Below are 19,347 nucleotides of genomic sequence, written 5' to 3' on the forward strand. Positions count from 1 at the left end.
TGAAGTCTGCAGGAAACTCCGTCCTTGGGTTTAGGAGTGGGAATGGGGGTGATGAGCCAGGTCCAGTTTAGGGGGCTCTTCTCTGATGGGTCAGTTAGTGAACATTTAAGAAGTACCTTTTAGGAGCCAAATGCCAAAATGGACATGAATTTCTGCCAGCATAGGGCTTTCTGATTGACACTAAAACCTGTTTGAACCCAAGGCAGAATGTGGTGAGTCTTGCACAGGGCCATGAGCTGTTCCCAGGCATGGAGACCGGAGACAGCAGTAAGGCTCACAGACTTTGAGTAATGAATGAAATCTGAGCTGGCGTCCTGCCTCTGTTCCTGGCTGGGCTCTGTATCTTTAGTGAGTTTCTCACTCTTCCCAACACTCAGTTTCCTTATCAGCAAAGTGGAAATAATGATAATAGCACCTGCTTCAGAGGTTGTTGTGAGGAGTGACTGACATAATGCATGTTCACCGATTCTGTGTGGGTGGGAGTCTTTAGGGAGGAGGTGATATTTGACCGAGTCTTGCAGGATGGATTGGATTTTTCTAGGCAGGGATTGCGTGGGTGGAAAAGGACATACCAGACAAAATATGGAATAAGCATACAACAAAAACCTAAGTGCTGGATGAGTTAAAGGAGCACTAATCTAGTTTGACTGGACTGTGGGAGGGAATTGTGATGAAGAGGCTGGGAGTGTAGGCTGAGACCAATTGTGGTGGGTTATCAGCACTAAGCTGAGAAAATGTCCTTTACTTCTTTGCTCTCAATTCCCTAATGTCTCTTCAGGGGGTGCTGAGCAATTAGGGGGGGAAAGGGACAGGAATGACAGTTAGGCAGCTCCCAGGAGGGTCCTGGCCAGTGAAGGTGAGGGTCCATCCATATTCAGGGCACTTGAACTTAAGGAACTTTTTTTTAGCACCAGCTTTGTGGACCTGGGTACATCTCATTACATTGACCCGAAATCATTCCCTCCCTGGATAGTCCTGTGTAGTGTGTGATCTTTTGTCCCTGACCCTGCCTGCATCCAGGGAAGCACAGAAGAAGCTGAGAGCACCCTTTTTCCATCCCATCTTCCTCCTCTGAAGTCACAGAAGGGCAAAGAACAGCTTTAAAGACTTAGGGCCCCAGAAAATCCTTTGCCAAAGGAACTGTCACCTGCCAACTTTGTTCCCAGCCCGGCCTACTTTCTGGGCAGCATGGCAGCCAGGGGTTGTCACCCAGGGAGGACGGAGGCAGCCGTCTGATGGGTGTGGTGTGAATGGCATCGGACGGTGCAGGTTTAAATCTTCAGCCCTGCCAGCATCAAGTTCTAGGGTGACAACTGTCCTGGTTTGCCTGTGAATGAGAAGTTCCTGGCACATGAGACCTCAGTGCTAACATCTGGGAAGACCCGGGCAAGTTGGTCATGAGCCCTGTGGCCTGAGCCTTTCCCTCACCCCATCACATTCGGCAGGTGCATGCTATATTGGGGGGTACCAAACACCACCTTGCCTGTTCCCTGTAGTGCACTTACTTGTGCATTTCCCCCCATTTACTGCCTGCCACCCTCACTGGTACTTTTTTTCTGTGAAGGTGGAGACCAAGTCTCCCCAGCTCACCGCTGTGCTCCCGGTCCCTAACGCTGGATCCAGTGTACAGGTGACCACAGGTGATCGTTGAGGGGTGAAGGGCTGGTGAAGTTCTAGGAACCTCAGTTTTTCTCCTCTGTGGGGATGACCCTTCTTAGGGCTGTTTCGGAGGGTAACGAGCTAACCCAGAAGACGGAGTACCCAGTTTTGTGGTGCCCAGTGCAAACCTTTCTTCCTTGCCCGCGAATGCACAGAGGCTGCAGAGCCCGTGTATTCATCCACGCCTGCTGTCCTGTAGCCCGGTCATGCGTAGGCGCCCGGGAGACTCGGGCTGCTCTTCCTCTCCTTCAAGAGAAGTTGGGTTATCTTTAATGTAAGGTAGGAATCAAACCAAATTAGATTATTTTACCTCAGAAGCCAGTTTCAACGGATCCTTTTGAATGGTATAGTTCTATTATTGTATATTACTTCAAACTTAATAGAAAAAATTGATTAAAATATGTGCCCTGTTCATATCTAGCCTGGCTGAATGCCATAAGACACATTAATTGAAAATGAATTTCTACAAACCCAATCAAGCTCATGAAGATGAAAAATGTACCTTTTTCCCCTCTGTTCCGTCATTGATTTTTCATTTTCCCCACTCACAGCTTCATTTAGCAATTTTTCAGTTTCATTTTGTTGTGGCCTTAATTCATTTCCTTCACTCTCCTCCTCCCCCAAATGAGATAATGTACCCTTTTCCTTGTCCTTTTAAAACTGTTCTTTCATGCTGCATTAGTGCAGGCCAGATTCGGATCTTGCCGTACTTCTCTGTGCTTTATTGTTTCTTAGGAACAGAGGGTAACATTATTATTTTTTAAATTCCTACTGTGGTGGTTTTTATCACAGAGAATGCACTTTAAAATACGTAATTGTGAAATGACAGTGTTATAGGACTTCTAACATAGAACTAAGGGCAACTGGCAAAAATTTTTTTAAAAACACCTTTTCAGAGGAAGAGTGTGAAATATGGGTTATTGTCATTTTTCATGGTGGGGCACTTGAGAATCTAACGTGCTTCCTATTTTGTTGAGGGAAACGAGACCGTGCTTGCCAGGCCACGGGAGGTTTGAGCTGAAAACAGGGCCCTGCCAGGACAAGGGGAGGCAAAGGGAGATGGCGGCCCAAGCCGCCAAGGGCGAGCTCTCGCAGGTTCGAGTCTGCCCCGGTCTGTCCACTGGGTTGCTGCATCTCCAGGTGTCTTGAAAATAACAATGGGGATCATCAAGCTGTTTCCTTGTGATCTTTTCAAATAATCTCACAGCATACATTTCCTGTGAAAAGTCTACAGCGATTTACAATAAAGTGTCATACTGCTTTAATTGACCTAGAACTCAGAACCCTGATTATCTTGTTTTGATCTGAAGCTATGGTTTGCATTTGTTTGTCTTTGATACACTTTTCAGTGGGAAAATGGTTTCTTTCTTGATCAGGGCAGTTTAAAGCAGGAGGTCTTTTTAAGTGAGGGCCCCCCGGGAAGGCGTAGACAAGCAGGCGTGTTGGAGGTAGAGGGTGGGAAACTTTATTCATGTGCCGAGTGTCGTGACAGGTGTGAGTGCACATGCCCAGCCCTCAGACCCAGATTCTGGGTAAAAGTGCCTGTGGGCTTGAATTGGTTATTCTTAAAATTAGAACGAAAACAAAATAAATTTCCAAGAAAATAATATCACAGCTTTAGTTTGAATTTTAAAAATCTAATTTCAAACAATTTGATTCAATGCGCATGTCAGTTTTAGCATACCTGCTGGCATCACGCTCTGTCGCAGTGCTTCCTGTTTTATTCGTCACTTTTCAGGTAACATGCATGCCATCGTTAGCTAGCTGGTAAAAGAAAACACCCCAACACAATTTCTTTAAAAATCATATCAAGCGCTGTCTAGTATTTAGTACTTATGTGCTGATGCCATTTCTTATATTCCTTAATTTTTGTCCACATCCCCAACCTCGACATTGAGTTGTTTCCTGAGTCTTCACAATTGGGTACTATTCACATAGTTCTCATGACCGGGCTGTATCATAGCCTGTCATCTAACACAAAGTGACCCCTGTCCTCTGCATCTGTCACTAAAGGTAAAAACCTCCAGGAAGCCGAGAAGCCTTGCAGCCTCCAGGGCTGCTGTGAATCCAAATATAACAGGACTTGACCCAGTTTTGGTACAGTTTCATTTTGGTCTGGTTGACATGCAAGCTCTTTCTGAATCAAATTGGGAAGAATCCTTTCACTGTAGCGATTAGCAATCTGTTTCCATAGCAGCTTATAAGAATGTGTGGATTGATGAGGGTGATTTCACCTCCTCAGAGAACTGTTCTTTTCTATGAGGTAATTGATACACTACGCACTTGTTCCAGGTGGGTTTGCTGGCTAGTGCGAGGGCAAGATGTAAACAAAGGGTGGTAATGGCAGTGATGTGTCCCAGCCTGTGGGACTTGGGAAGACAGGTTCGGGGTGACTGGTGAGTCCTTCCTGACAGCGGGAGGCTTCCTGGTGGGGAAGGGAATGGAGGGTGGGAAGGCACATCTGGGCAGACACCAGCCAGTGCGAGGGCCCGGAGGCAGGACCGTTGTGTTGAGTGCTGAGAGGACAGAGTGGTTTTTCTGTAGGGTTCATGGTGAGTCAGGACAGGCAAGAAATGAAACTGGGGAGATAAAGTGGGACCACAGCAGAAGGGCCTTTGTCCACGCCAGGGAGTTTGAATATTTAGAGCTTGGTGGGTTTTTAAGCAGGGGAGTGATATACTCAGCATCTCTGGGGGAGAGCCCAGAAGTTGGTATTTTGTAAATGTTCCCCCAACCCCTGACCTCCAGGTGACTCCAGTGTGGCTCTGGGTAAGGGGGATTACTAGCTCAGACCACCTATGCAGGTCTCTCAATTGTGGCTCATGTGAAGAAAAGCATTATCAGTTTGAAGAAATTTGAAAACCCCCTTCCCTTCCATAAATATCAAACTGGCCTGTAGACTTGGAGACCTAATATCCTGTATGAGCAGGTAGGTTGCAAAACATATATTCAGTTTGAGTTACCAAAAACATGTCAATGAAGATGAAAACTAGAAAAATTCTATTAACATCAATTAAAAGCTTTCAGATTTTTACCAAGGTGGCTTTTTTCCCTTTGTTCTATAAGGGGGTCTACAATTTGATATTTCAGTTTAACTGTTGCAAAAAGATTATGTTCTTGTATAGATGAAATAGGTTAGGCTTCTGATTTCTAATTTCCTAATGCTCTGACTTAAGCCTAGGGACTTGGGTCATTTACCACCACCTGGTGACAGGTCGACCTAAATGCAGCTTCGTGAAGGGCACATACACCTCTTGAAGGTCAAATTTACAAACTTAAACACATCAAAAAATGACAGCAAAGGTACCCAATGGATTTCACTTAGAAGTTACATGGTGTCCTGGATTTTGGGTGGCCCCTGATTTTGGTGGGGGGGGTGTTTCTGGAGGCATGGCCACCTTGGTTTCTCAAGGTCTCCAAGAGTCTGTTCCAGACAGTTTTGCCCCTGAAGTCTAAGGGATGAATTGTTCAGAGATGGATGGATTTGTTGATTCATTCATTCATCATCTGAGAATATATATATGACCAAGATCTTTACTCTCACGAAGCTCACAGGAAGGGAGAAATTCCAGTAATACCATAGTAGTAGCTAATTTTTTTTGAGTGTGTATTATATGCTAGGTACTATAGGAGACAATATTTCAAGACTCTTTGAAGTAGGGAGTCAAAAATAACACCATCTCTCCACAAATGTGTGATCTAGCCATTGGTGGGTAGAGAACCAGACTTGGTACCTAGGACCTTATCAAACCCAGAAGCATGTGAGTCAGCTTGTTTTAGAAACTTATCTTCTCACTTGGGAGAGGCATGGCGTGTGCTCCAGGGGTGAACTCCAGGAGAGGCGAAGCTGGGATTCAGAGTTGGCACCCTTGGCAGGGCAGGAGGGGCCAGCCACACACTGCCTGCCAACCTGGTCACAGAATATACTGTGCCAGATGCTTCTGTAGGAAATGCTCAAGGCTGAATGGAAATCCACACACACAGCATTTATTCAGCACAATAGCACCATCGCTCCTTGAGGTATCAGTGGTTGAAAAACGTGAGCCTTGTTGTCAGAAGCTTCAGCACTCCCACGTCCTTCCCTCAGCTTGTTCTTTCTCCCGAGAATGCGGTGCTTCTTTACTCTGGAATCAACCTTCTGTCCTCTTAAAATTCCCAGAATTCCCCTCTCAGCGCTCTGCAGATGGTATCTCTGCCTTGTATTTCTTTCTTTTTTTAAATTGAAAGTGCTCCTCTGAGCTGTTCCTTAGGATACCCTTCCTCCTGTTGACTCACAAACCACTCTGATTACTTCAGAGACAGTGAAACGTGTGTGAAATTACTTTTTATGTTATTTGATGAAGTGTTACATCTGACCTTCTTAGAACATTTTAGTTAATTTCAGTACCCATGTTGCCTATCATTTAAAGATTTTAAAAATCAACTTTTAAAAATCTTAACACCATAAGAAAGAATGAAAAAGGAACAACACTATTATAAAGACGATTTTCAAATTTTCTCCTACAAAAGTTGAAGGAAGTTTAAATAACTCTTTTGGTTTTGCCCATAATCCTACCCCAGTCTCAGACTGATTTAGTTTATCTAACTTCTTTTTCAGGTTTTACCTTCATCATTGTAAACTTTTGTTTTTTTTAATCCCTTGAGGCTTTTTATAAATACTTTTCCATTTTGCAATATATTTGTTTTTAGTGTTTGTGTAATATATTCCATCAAATTGATATTCCATAATTTATTACCCATTCCTTTAGTGCTGGACATTAAGGTTATTTCCATTTTCTCTATTATAAATAATAGGAGCAAGAACATCTTTGTATATATAGCTTTTTTCTTACATCTGAATTATATCCTTAGGAAAAATTCCCAGGAGTGGGATTAGTGGGTCAAAGGGTATGAACAGCTTTATGGCTCTTAATATTTATTGCTGAATTGCCCAAAGGGTCATTCTAATTTACAATGCCACCTGCAACACAGGAGAGTGGCTGTCCCTCCCTGCTCTCCCAGCACTGATTTCTTCCGTCAATAATTTTAGGCTAATTTAAAAAGTATTAAAGGATACCTCATTACTGTTGTTAATTGTTAAGTTCTTTAATTATTGTGAACATTGGACATTTTAAAATTAAGTTTATATCTTATATTCTATTTTGTATGTTTGCGTTTGTGTTGGAGAATTATTTTTGGCACTAGGTAGAATTTAAAATGTTTTATAATGAAAATGTCAAATGCACTTAGGACAGAGAGAATAATCGAATTCTCTAGACTCATTACCCAGATTCAACAGAAAGCAAAGTTTGGCTGTATTTGCCTATTTGCCTCTTCCTTTTCTTGTTTTTTCCCCTGCTTCATGTAATTATTTTAAAGCACATCCCAGACATTTTGCATATGTTTCCTATATACTTCACTATATATCTCTAAAACATGTAGACTTTTTCTTGTATAATCATAATGCCATTGTCACACTTAACAAAATTAATGATAATTCCTGGGTATCACTTAACCAGTCTGTAATAAAATTTTTTTGAAATGTCTTTAAAATGTCTTTTCCTGATGATTTGTTCCAATCAGCATACAGAGAAGGTCCATCGCATTTGGTTGTTGTGTTTCCAAAGTCTTTTCATTACAGCATGCTGCCCTCCGTTTGCCACGCCCTCCCCAGCCAGTTGTGCCCCCACCCAGTGTGGCACTGCAGGAGCTGGGTCAGCTGCCCTATAAAAGTCCCCACATTCTGGATTTGACTTTTTCTTGCCTTATTAGCTCTAGAAGCTTTACTAGAATCTGTTTCAATTGTGTGTGTGTGTGTGTGTGTGTGAGGGGTGGCAAGACTCTTCATGGTGGTGCCATATGATTCATCTTGTATTGTTCTGGAGCACAAGTTCGAGCTCCTCCCGCCCTGAGGATGCTCGGGCTGATGGTGGGATCGGGTGTGGTGAGCCCAGACTATCCTGTTGTTGTTGCCCCTCACCTTTGCTCCCCCACTGCTTCCTCCACTCCTGATGGTTTCTGAGTCAGGCACTTTGTGGGGATTGAACAATTTATCATTCTTCCCCCATGTATTAACTGGAATTCTGAAAAGTAAAACTTTTCCCCTCATAAACTAGGACTTTTTTAGTAATTTCAAGATGCAGTTTGTACCAGAAAGGTAGGATATATGCTTCATTCTTTCTTCAGAATTGCCAAGTTTGTAAATAAGGGGTTTGTGCCTTTCAATTCCAGTGGTGTCCCAGCACATTGTTGCTACTTTTGAAGAATCATAAAATACTCAAAAGTTTCAAATATATATATATTCCATTCAATTTCATTCATTATTCTTTTCTGATGCTCAAGTTGTCCCATCCTTGGCCCAAGCAAAATCCTCTATGTTCTTGCTTTCAGGCATAACCTTGTTTTCAGGGTTTGTTTAGTGTATTTTTTGCCCCTCGAAATGGGTCATTCCTTCAAGGTGTCCTACGTGTTTTCGCTTGTTTGCTTGTTTTTGGTGAGGAATGGTGTATGGAGACCACAGTCTGAATGTATTATGTGTTTATTGTTATTGTTTCTAAGTTTTCTCAGTGGACAGAGTTAGGAAATGCATATTTAACAAAAGAAAATAAAAGATTGTGAGTTCATACTGATATTTTCTTTCAAATTTAATAAAACTTTATTTCTTTGATTTTATACATATATTTCTTTCTCTTAAACTCAAAATCTTGGTTCCAAACATAACACTACAAGATATCAAATAGTTTCAAAATAACAATACTGATATTATTATTAACAATATTTCTAGGGAAGGAAAGGGGTTTTTTTTGCAGTTCTATTTTGCAAATACATTCCACTAAAAAGTATAGTCGATTACCTTGTTCAAATAACATTTGAGTGAATCCTTTTCACCAATTTGATATACAGTTAAGTTCCTTTATTTCAGTTTGTTTTCGAGTTTTAGGATTCACTTATTTTTTCCATTTTGGTTTAGTTTTATTTTTTTGAATCTACAAAATGCGCTTTCAAAATTAAACCCGTGTGTACAGTCTTATCAGAAGTCTTTCTTCTCTTCTGTTTCCTCCACCTAGTTTTCTCCCCCTCCCTACTGCTAACTATTTCTTAAGAATTAAGATTTTTTTTATCTTTGCAGCATTTCCTTTTGCAAACATGTAAGTGTTCATCTGTCCTCTCCTATTTTACACTGAAGCTAGCGTACCGTACGTCCTTTACAACACACCGTATGAGTGTGTCAGAGATCTTTGTTTTTTCTTGAAGGTTAGGTAGATATTCATTGTTAAGATGTACCATGGTTATTTAACCAGCCACTTTTTGATAGAGTTTTGTTTTCTAAAAAAAAAAAGTGACCTGTTCATGTTCAAGTCATTTCATATTTTGGCTAATGTGTCTTTAGGATCTGTTCTTAGAAGTGGAATTGCTGAGTCAAAGGGTAAATGCAATTATATTTTTGTGCTCTTTCTAACTATTGCTAGATTTCCTTCTACAGGAATTGTGTCATTTTGCATTGACAGGGATTTTTAAAAAGATTTTTTGAACACTCAGATTTAATACACAAGATTGTCGGAAAATTGGTGCATTCTTTGAAGTCATAAGTTATGTCTTGAAAGCACACACTGTTTCCCTAGTACCCGAGACACGGCCCGGCCCGGAAAGCCCTGGTTCCTGCTCTCAGGGCACCTGCAGTTTGTCTGCGGAGACATGACACGTGTGTGAAAGATGAACAGTAGTCCAAGATACAATTCACGTATCAGAAAAACGGAGGTGAAAGCCCAGCTCAAGCCTGTCTCTTCAGGGATCCTTCCCTGCTTACCCCAGGCCGCCTGAGTCCCCACTCCTCTGAACTTCACGAGCACCCTCAGTGACAGTTACCCTTTCCCCAGACCCAAATTCGTGACACCTGGGTGAAGAGACATTAATATACGAACAGGAGTAACAGAGCCGAACGTTTGATATGCAGGGTGCCCTGTAAATTTATTTATTTATTTTTAAAATTTATTTATTTTTTTAAAATGACAGCTGCCATTCTTCTCACTGTTCTTTTTTTTTTTTAAAGATTTTATTTATTTATTTTTAGAGAGGGAAGGAAGGGAGATAGATAGAGAGAGAGAGGGAGAGAGAGAGAGAGAGAGAGAGAGAGAGAGAGAGAGAGAGAAACATCAATGTGTGGTTGCTGGGGGTTATGGCCTGCAACCCAGGCATGTACCCTGGCTGGGATTCGAACCTGGGACACTTTTGTTCCCAGCCCTCGCTCAATCCACTGAGCTATGCCAGCCAGGGCTAGGGTGCCCCGTAAATTTAAATGAAATAGTTATGCTGCATAGAGTTGTATCTGCATTTCCCTGTGAATGTCCTCTGGGACACCTGTGGGATGGGGACAGGGGTTACACTGCAAAATCAGTGCAAATAGGTTAGGTTGGGCAAAGCTAAAGACATGTGACTCCAAATTCATGCCTTGTGTCCCAGGCTTACCTGGGCACAGAATCCCCTTTCCATGAGCATCATGTCAATGCTGTTCCAGGAAACACGAAGAACCAAGTTTAGGTTTTGTCGCAATGAAAACCAAAGGCAACTCTTCTGGCTGATTAACTGGTACAGTTCTGTATTTGTGACTAACAATTTCAATTTGTTTCTTTCTAGATCGAATCATTAAAGAAAAAGGTGCAACAGAAACAGCTCCTGATACTGCAACTTTTAGAAAAGATATCTTTCTTAGAGGGAGAGGTAAGAAGCTGTGTTTCTTTAAGTTGGTGTCTTCCCTGCCATTAAATTTTACATTGCTGAGCCTCCCATTGACACTTACTTAAAAATAAGGCTATTTCCCAGCCTTGTAAAATGGATTGAAGGTTAAGTGCCAGCACTGAAAATGAGGTCCTGACAGCGAGTTTTTCTTTTCCACCTGGCTCTTCTCATCCCAGCCTGCTGCTCACCTCTAATTTTGGCTCTTGTTTTTCTTGTTCAAGAATTTTCTTAGCAAGTGTGATAAGCTTTTGATTAATACTGATAATTGCCCACATTTGTGTAAGTGCTTTATAATTTGTGAAGTATTTCCACACACATTCTTCACATGATTCTCTCAGCAGCTTTAAGAAAAGGCAAGACAAGGGTTATTATCTTTGTATTAACCAGTTTTTAAAAAGGAGGCACGGAGAAGGCAGGCGGTTTTGCTCACGGTCGCCCAGCTCGGTCAGCGCCAGAGCCGGCTGAGAGGCAGACTCCACGTCTGTGTTCTTCCAGGAAACGGAGTCAGCGTGTTTCAGCAGCGACTTCATTTCACCTGGAACTTTAAAACTGTTCAGTATTCCTGACTTTCTGGCTTTTTGAAAGTCATGTTGGAGATTTTGTATAGGTTCCAGAGAAGGAAATTACAGAGCTGGAAGAACCTTAAGGGCTTAGATATTAACAGAAGGAGAAGCCAGAATCTATTTGCTCTGAAGGGCACTTATTAAGAGCTTGGCACCGAGCCTCTTCCTTCTGAGCCTCCATGAATCTCTCCTTGTCTGTCTCGTCACTGCAGTCCTTCCCCAGGGACAACCCAGCACAAAGTGAGGGGCCAGGAAAAGAGTGACATTTATTAAGCACCTAGTATTCGTTGGGCACTGTTAATTACTTTCTATATCCTTTGTTTAACATTAAAGTTAACAGTGGAATCAGATTTCTACTTATTAGCTGGGTGGCACTGGGGACATTTCTTTTAAAATGAGGATTTTAATTGCACCTACATGCATGTGACCGTGCAGTGAGAATGCATAGAAAGTACCTGGCAGGTACTTAACACTCAGTAATGCTGCATGTGTTAGCATTGTCTTCTCTTCATTCAGAGGGATGCCCAGTGAGCTAGATTACATTCCCCCCCATTTTATAGATGGGCAAATTGAGGCCCAGGCACATGATGGAACCTGCCCAATGTGGCAGAAGAGATGGGTAAGTCTGTTCAAGGCCTGAGCTCTTAACCACCACGTTTGTCAGGGTGGTGAACTGGGCCTTCATTTACTGTTTTTGAGAGACTGCCTGAAAACGTCATAACCAGACATCCTTTGTGGCCCATGGGGCCCTGGCAGTAGATTCAAAGTCCAAGAATCTCCTGACAGCTGAGTAAATAGACACTTGTCCCATGCCATCCCTATCTTCTCCTTCATAGTCACTGGGTCCAGCTCCCACCTTATGAATGAGCATTTCTGTTCTGAGTATCACCCTCTGAAATTATAGCTCCCCATGAGGGGAGTCATCCCTTGCCCAGTGAGAGCCAGAGAGTGAATGTCCCAGTGGGAGCTCATGGATCTGCAGAGAAAGTGGTACAGCGCAGAGTAGGGAGATGCTGACAGGAGAGACAGAAGGTCACCCAAGAGAGTGTGCACCATCCCTCCCCTTCCCACCAGCCAGGCTATTCAAGCCAGCTCTTGTACGGGTAAGTTACAAATCATCCTAGGGGATATTGTGCATGGATAAAAGCCATAGACATATTTGTGTTTTGTTTAATGCTTGATTTCTTAAACTCATCTCCCCTTCTAGTTTGGGTTGCCCAGACCCTGAGACGTGGATATGAGTCCATGGAGTTTATTTAGGAGCTGATCCCAGGAAGGGGAGTGGGGCAATGAGACAGGGAGGGGCCACAGGCCAATCCCGGGTGCCTTACTGAGGAGGTTACCACTGTGGGGGTCTCTAGGAGGCCTGTGTGAATGGCTCTGAGTCATCCCATCCAAGGGTTCAGAAAGCTAGGGCATTCATCCACTGACTCCCATCAGTCATTGGTTGAGGCCTGCTCCCGGGGGCTGTGGCAGCTCTGCCCTGTGCAGAGCGGGTGGGACTCCAGTGGTCAGAGGAGGCTGCAGGTAGAGAGGCACAGGTGGGGTGTCAGGAAGTGGGGAGTGTCTAGAGGAGTGGGGAAGGCCGGCAGAGTCTACTGTGTGTGTCTAGTAAGCAAGACTTTGGAAACCAGTTTTTCTTGAGCATTTAAAGATGGGTTATACATTTGATTAAATTTTCTTAACCTGTTTAAATTCCACTGCAAAATTGGTACGGCTAATTTCTTTTGACCACTTCACAGACATCCACCTTAACCAGCAGACAAAACATGTACAAATAAGTTACTAATAACAAAATTGAATTATACATTACACTTCAACCTATTCTAAATTTAAATGTCATGGTTCTAATTTATCTCATTGTTTCTGTTCTTGTTTCTCGTATGTCCCAAAGGCTGTTGTTTTACTTATTTCAGTGTTTCCTTAGACTTACCATCATTCTGGCACTTTCAGACAGAAGCAGTGACCTTTCCCATCCAAAGGAGATAGAATTCCTTTTCTGAATAGCTAAGGTCAGAGGATGCGGGTAGGTGCTCTGCTGATTCTTGGGTCACAGGACTAGGTGGCTTCAGGGTGATTCACACTCAAGACCCCTTGTCATTGTGATGCATTGACCTGATTGTTGGCATTATTAGAAGTGTATACAATCCTTATTCATACAAGTATTTCACTGTACTTAGTTGGACCATGTAGAAATTTCATCTCCTAGGACAGCGATTTTCAACCTTTCTATCTCATGGCACACATAAACTAATTACTAAAATTCTGCCGCACACCAAAAAAAATACCATGTTTGCTAATCTGACCAAAAAATGGGTATACTTTTGATTCATTTATACCAGATGGCTATTGTTGTATGGACAATTGTCATTTTTTAAATTTGACACACTAAGGGAAAAGAGGTCAGTGCTCCTGGCTAGAGTCAGGTATTGCAGGTTTTAAAAATCCTTGAGGCACACCAGTGGAAAATCACTGTCCTAGGACCTGAGAGATGGAGTTTGAGTACGTGGTTTTCCTTGTTAGGCTGTGTGACTGGAACATGGTGTTACAGACACCCTGCTGACCGTTGGTTCCTTGCTCGTGGTGTGTGACCACGGATGCCAGTGAATTGCTGCCCCTCTTTCCACCCGGTTGTATGACTGCCAAGGCCAACTCGTCTCTCCATGGGCCCTGAAGTCCTGGATGATCTGACTTACAATTAATTCCTCTTGCTATTCTTTTCTACTTAACACAGAAGTTTTATAAACACACATAATGGATACTCTTTGAAAGAAACTATTGCTTTATATATCAATGCTTCCTAGTTGTAAAAATTTATCCAAAGTATAGCATGCTCACCCTTTTCTATTAAAACTGTATTTTGTACAGTTTCTATTAACTTTCCTTTTGAGTTACATTATGAACACAAGGCAATTCTCAGACCTTCCTCATTTGCATAATAATTGTTTTCTCCTCCTCCTCCTTGCTTTGTTGCTCAAATGGTCACATCTCAGCTAGGGAGTATTCTCCTACCTTAACTGCTTTGCCCAGGTCGTAGGGTTCCTGAGGACCTTGGAGTCATTCTTGATGCTTGTCAATGAGAATGTGTTTCAGACCTGTCCTCATTTCTGTTCTGTCCCAGGACAGGGTGTTGGCTTGTCTCCAAGGAACTCTGGTTCATGTCACTGGAGGGCTACACCGAAGGCTATTTGGGCATGAGAACTGGTAGTAGGCCGAAGTGCTGTGCCAATTTTAATAGTGACAGAATTGGGGAAAATGTGTGTCTTTTCAAGATCATGAGGTCACACTAGTGTTCTCAAAATTTATCTAATTATATTGCTTTACAATACCGGCTTCTGCTGGACCCTGGGGATTTCTATTTTGTTGACCTGTCCTACTGCCAGTAATTTTCATCCCATGACTTTCCATCCTCTGCCTTAAACTGTATTGATGCCAGCGGTAGGTTTTCTGATCTCTCTGAAAAGTCTCGGTGGACAAATCTGGTAACCTCCTATATTCCATCTTATTTATAAACTAGCTACTTTCTTTTAAGGGCCTAAGTACAGACTCTGAAGCCAGATTGCCTGAGTTCAAATCTCAGCTCTGCCACTTAACTAGTTACATGATCCCGAGCAAATTGCTAAGTGCTCTGTGCCCCTTAGTTTGCTCGTCTATAAATGGAAGTCCTCCCTTTGAAATGGTATCCTCGCCACAGAGTTGTTACAAAGACTACATTGGTTAGTACTAAGTGATTGGAAAAGTGTATGTGCTCATCATATCTTCAGTTGTCCAGGTGCCAGACTCCTTCATGTCATTGATATGTATTTTCTCCTTTTCTTCCTCTTCTGTCTTATTCCCCTTCTTCTTGTAAGTAGAGAAACATGGACAGTGTTGGTCCCTGAATTCATCATTTGTACTTACTGATGCTTAAACTCATTTGATTTTGTGATTCCCACCCTCAACTCCCCAGACGTTTGTCTAGGCTAGCCCCATCAGACTGCATTTTCATCAGCTGATTCAGAATCTTCCTCATGCAAAATGTGCCCTTCCTTTTTCCTTTTTTCCAGATTTTTATTTGCTTACCTCTTAAAATGAGATGATAAGCATATATGGTCATAAGGTTGATAAGCTTCCTGAAATTCTGAATAAATCCCATTTTATTTTTTTCTACTGAAAATTCTACACATACAACTTAATTTAAAAGGCAGAGGGAAGGATTCAAATGTCTTGGCTTGGTCCATCCTCCATTTAATGTGTGTTGTGTGGTCCATAAACTTCTCCATGTCTGTTGTGTGTTCCTGAGACTCTTATTAATTTTCCCATGTAACGCTGGGGCAGCAGCCCCAGGCCCCGGGGCTCCATGCACACACTTTATTGGACACACATTCTTGTTTTGTGCATGTGCTATGGCACCACTGCCCCTTCCCTGGGCCTGAGGGAGTGGGGGGAGGTGGTGACTGCCATACATATGTGACATAATTTCCAGAAATGGCCAAAAGTTGCCATACCAGGTCCTTCCTTCGGGGAAGGCACACAGCCTTCCGAGCCAACAGTACTATGCATTTCACATCTAAACACAAGGTGGTGGTATTTGAAAACCCCAGAACTTGGTTCTCAATCCTAGAAGCAGCGTTTTACAGAGCACAGGCCAGGTGGCAGTCAGGGCTGCTCTGTCGGTCCCATTCACTCACGTTCTGCAAGACTGGAGCAGATAGCCTCTGTTCTCCTGTTTGGAGCCCTGTCCGTTGTATTTTTTAAGTGTTTCTTAAAGCTTTCCCTTTCTAACTCTCCTTGTACTACCCATGTTCAGGCTCTCATCATCTTTTATTTCTTCCTTGTCAACCTTATTGTACATTAATTTGTGTAAATGAACTGCATCTACTTAACATGCACAGTGATGGGTGTTAACTAGACTTACTGTCGTGACCATTTAGCAATATATACAAATATCAAATCATTATGGTGTATATCTGAAACTAATATGACATATGTCAATTATACTGTAATAAAAAATGAAATGTACGATTTGATGAGTTTCAACAGTCACATGTACGTGTGAAACCACCACCACAGTCAAGACACGGAATACTTCCAACACTCCCCGTAACTCTCTGTTTCCCTTGGCAACCCTTCTTTCCAGGCAAACCCTTTCTTTTTCCAGGGAGGGGTCACTTTTATCACTTTTGTCAGTATGACCTGTTTGCATTTTATGAAAGTGGAATCATACAGTATGTGCTCTTTTGTGTCTAGCTTTTTTCACTCAGTGCAGTGATTTCAGATATGCATAATGACTTCAGATGTGTTGCAGAGTGGTATTCCATTGTGAGAATGTATCACAACTGATTTATCCATTCACTTGTTGACACACATTTGAGTTGTCTGCAGTGTGGGTCTACCTTCAATAAAGCTGCTGTGAACATTAGTATACAAGTCATTAGGTGGACACATTTTATTCCTCTTATGTGAATTCCTAGATATATAGGAATAGCTGCATTGTATTGTAGATGTATTGTTTTAACTTTTAAAGAAACTGTCAAACAGTTTGGGGGAGGGGTTGAAATATTTTATATCCCCACCATCAGTTAGAGAGTGTTCCAGTTTCTCCACATCCTCACCCTGACTTAGTGTTGACAGTTTTTTTAATTTAAGCATTTTAGGCGGTGTGAAGTGGTATCTCCTTGTGATTTTTATTTGCATGTTGTGATCACTAGTGATGCTGAGCAACTTTTAAAATGTTTATTGGCCATTTATATTGTTTTTAGAAGTGTCTGTTTAAACCTTTATCCATTATTTTAATGTGTTTTTAGTTTTCTTATTATTATGTATACTTTGTATATTCTGGATACCAGTTCCTTGTATTGTGAACATGTTCTTTCATTCTATTTGCTTTTTCACCTTCTTGATATATTTTGAAACTATTTTTATTTAGGTTTTTATTTTTTATGAAGTTCAACTTATCACTTTTTTCTTTTATGATTTATGCTTCTTGTATCCTAAGAAGCCTTTGCCTACTAAACAGTCACAGAGATTTTTTCCTATGATTTCCTCTAAAAATGTTATCATTTTTGCTTTTTAATTTAGATCTATGATCCATTTGGAGTTCATTTTTGTGTTTTGTATGAAGTAAGGATTGATGATCTTCCCCCCACATAGGCATCCAGCTGCTTCCTTTCAGCATCTCTTCAGTTACTGTTGCTGATAGTTTGTGCCACCTCCCCTCCTTCTTCGGTCAGTCTAGCTAGGGGATCACCAATTTTGTTGATTTTTAAAAAATTAAAATGGCATCTGCTTTTATTGACTTTATTGTTTTCTTTTTTGAGTTTTGCTTTGATATTCATTATTGCTCCCCCCCCCCTTTCTAATTATTTTGGCATTACTTCGCTCTTCTTTTTCTAGCTTCTTGAAGAGACTGACTTTAGGTCAATGACTTTGGGTCATTGATTTTAGACATTTCTTCTTTTTTAATACAAGCCTTTAAAGCTATAAATGTCCCTCTAATCTCTGCTTCAGCTACATCCCACAAGCTTTGATAGGATGCATTTTCATTATCATCCAGTGCAAAATATGTTCTCATTTCCTTTGAGAGTCTTCTTTGACTAATAGATTATTTAGAAATGTGTTGTTTTACTTCCAAATAGTTGAAGGTTTTTTTTTTAAAGATATCTTATAGTTTTTGATTTCTAATTTAATTGTTATGGTCAGAGAACATACTTTGTATGGTTTTAATTCTTTTAAATTTATTGAGACTTGTTTTATGGCTCACCATATGGTTTCTCTTGGTTTAGTATCATGAAAAGAATATATATCCTGTTGTTTTTGTGTGTGTTCTATAAATATTAATTAGATTTAAGTGGTTAATAATATTGTTTAGATTATTTATGTTTTCCTGGTTTTTGTGTAAGTGTCCTATCAATTGCTGAGAGTGGTGCTGAAATCCATTACTATGGTTTTAGATTCTCTGTTTCTTTTTTAATTCTGTTATTTTTGACGTCATGTATTTTGAAGTTCTATTATGAGGTACATATATATTTTTGATTGTTATGCCTTGGCAATAAATTAACCTGTTCATTATTATGAAATGTTGGTCACTACCTTTGTTCATACTCTTTGTCTTGAAGTCTATTTTATCTGATATTAATATAGCCATTCCTACCTTCTTCTGTTTTGTATTTGCATGGTATATGTTTCCACCCACTTATTTTCAGTTGATCTATGCCTCTGTATTTAAAGTGCATCTCTTATAGACAATATGAAGTTGGGTCTTCCTCTTTTTGATACATTCTGATAGTCTCTGTCTTTCAATTGGAGTATATATAGTCCATTGATCATTAATCATTATTGATATTGTTGGATTTAGATCTACCATTTTATCATTTATTTTCTTTTTATTCTCTTTGTTTGTTTGTTTCGCTTATTTGTTTTGTTTCCCCTTTCCTTTGGACTAATTCAATGGTTTTTAGAATTCCACTTTAATTTATCACTAGGAATTTTGCTGTTTTACTTTTTCTAATAGTGATTCCTCCAAGTATTGCAATGTACACCATCAACCAATAACAGCCCACTAAGAGGTAATACTGTACCACTTCATGTGAAATGTAGAAGCCTTGCGATGATACAGGTCCATTTACCCCGCCCTGCTGTGGCGGTTATCATATCTGTTGTATCTACATGTATGTTGTAAACCCACAATACATTGTTACAATTTTTGCTTTAAAAATCACATGTATTTTAAAGAAATTAAGAGAAACTATAATGCAGCCATTAAAATGTTTATAATAGGAAATACATATAAATGAAAAGAACAAAGTACAAAAGTATTTATAGTATAATCTAATTACATATGAGAGAATGGGGAATAATAAAAGCCCAGAGGACATATGCCAAATATCAAATGTGGTTTTCTTTGGAAAAAAAAGAGAAAATAGAGCCTTTCATATTTACTCATAGACCATTTATTTCTGATGTTCTTCATCCATTCCTGAATATCTGAGTTTCTCTCTGAGAGCATCGCTCTTCCACCTGAAGAACTTTTATTCAGCATTTTATGTAGGGAGGGTCAGATGCTGACAGATTCACTTAGTTTCTCGTACCTGACAGTAAGGTCTCTGTTTCACCGTCGTTACTGCAACATAGAGAGTTCTAGGCTGACAGTGTCTTTCTCTTAGCACTCACTGTCTTCTGGCTTCCATGGATTTTGGTAGGAAATCTTTGGTAATTCCAATGATTGCTTACCTATACATAGTTGCTCTCAAGGTTTTTCTTTTGTTGTGGGTTTTCCTATGACTGTGAAGTGGCAAGGTGTATATCTCTTTGAATTTATCCTCTCTAGGGTTTATTGAACTTCTTGAATTTGTAAGTTTATCTTTCAAGTTTGGGAAGTTTTTAGCTATTATTTCTTTTTTAACATTTTTTCTTTAGATTCTCTCTCTTT

General features: G+C 40.8%; 1 protein-coding gene across 1 annotated transcript in view; it reads left to right on the forward strand.

The window, feature by feature from the left end:
• LOC123807973 (myocardial zonula adherens protein) overlaps positions 1 to 19,347 on the forward strand; it is an 88,997-nt gene that overhangs the window by 54,875 nt on the left and 14,775 nt on the right. The window contains exon 11 of the mRNA XM_045822105.1: positions 10,273 to 10,356. Coding sequence (XP_045678061.1) covers positions 10,273 to 10,356 — 84 coding nt within the window. The remainder of the gene's footprint in view (positions 1 to 10,272; positions 10,357 to 19,347) is intronic.

Source organism: Phyllostomus hastatus, unplaced genomic scaffold (assembly GCF_019186645.2).
Source record: "Phyllostomus hastatus isolate PE091 unplaced genomic scaffold, TTU_PhHast_1.1 phas_scaffold_501, whole genome shotgun sequence".
NCBI lineage: Eukaryota > Metazoa > Chordata > Mammalia > Chiroptera > Phyllostomidae > Phyllostomus > Phyllostomus hastatus.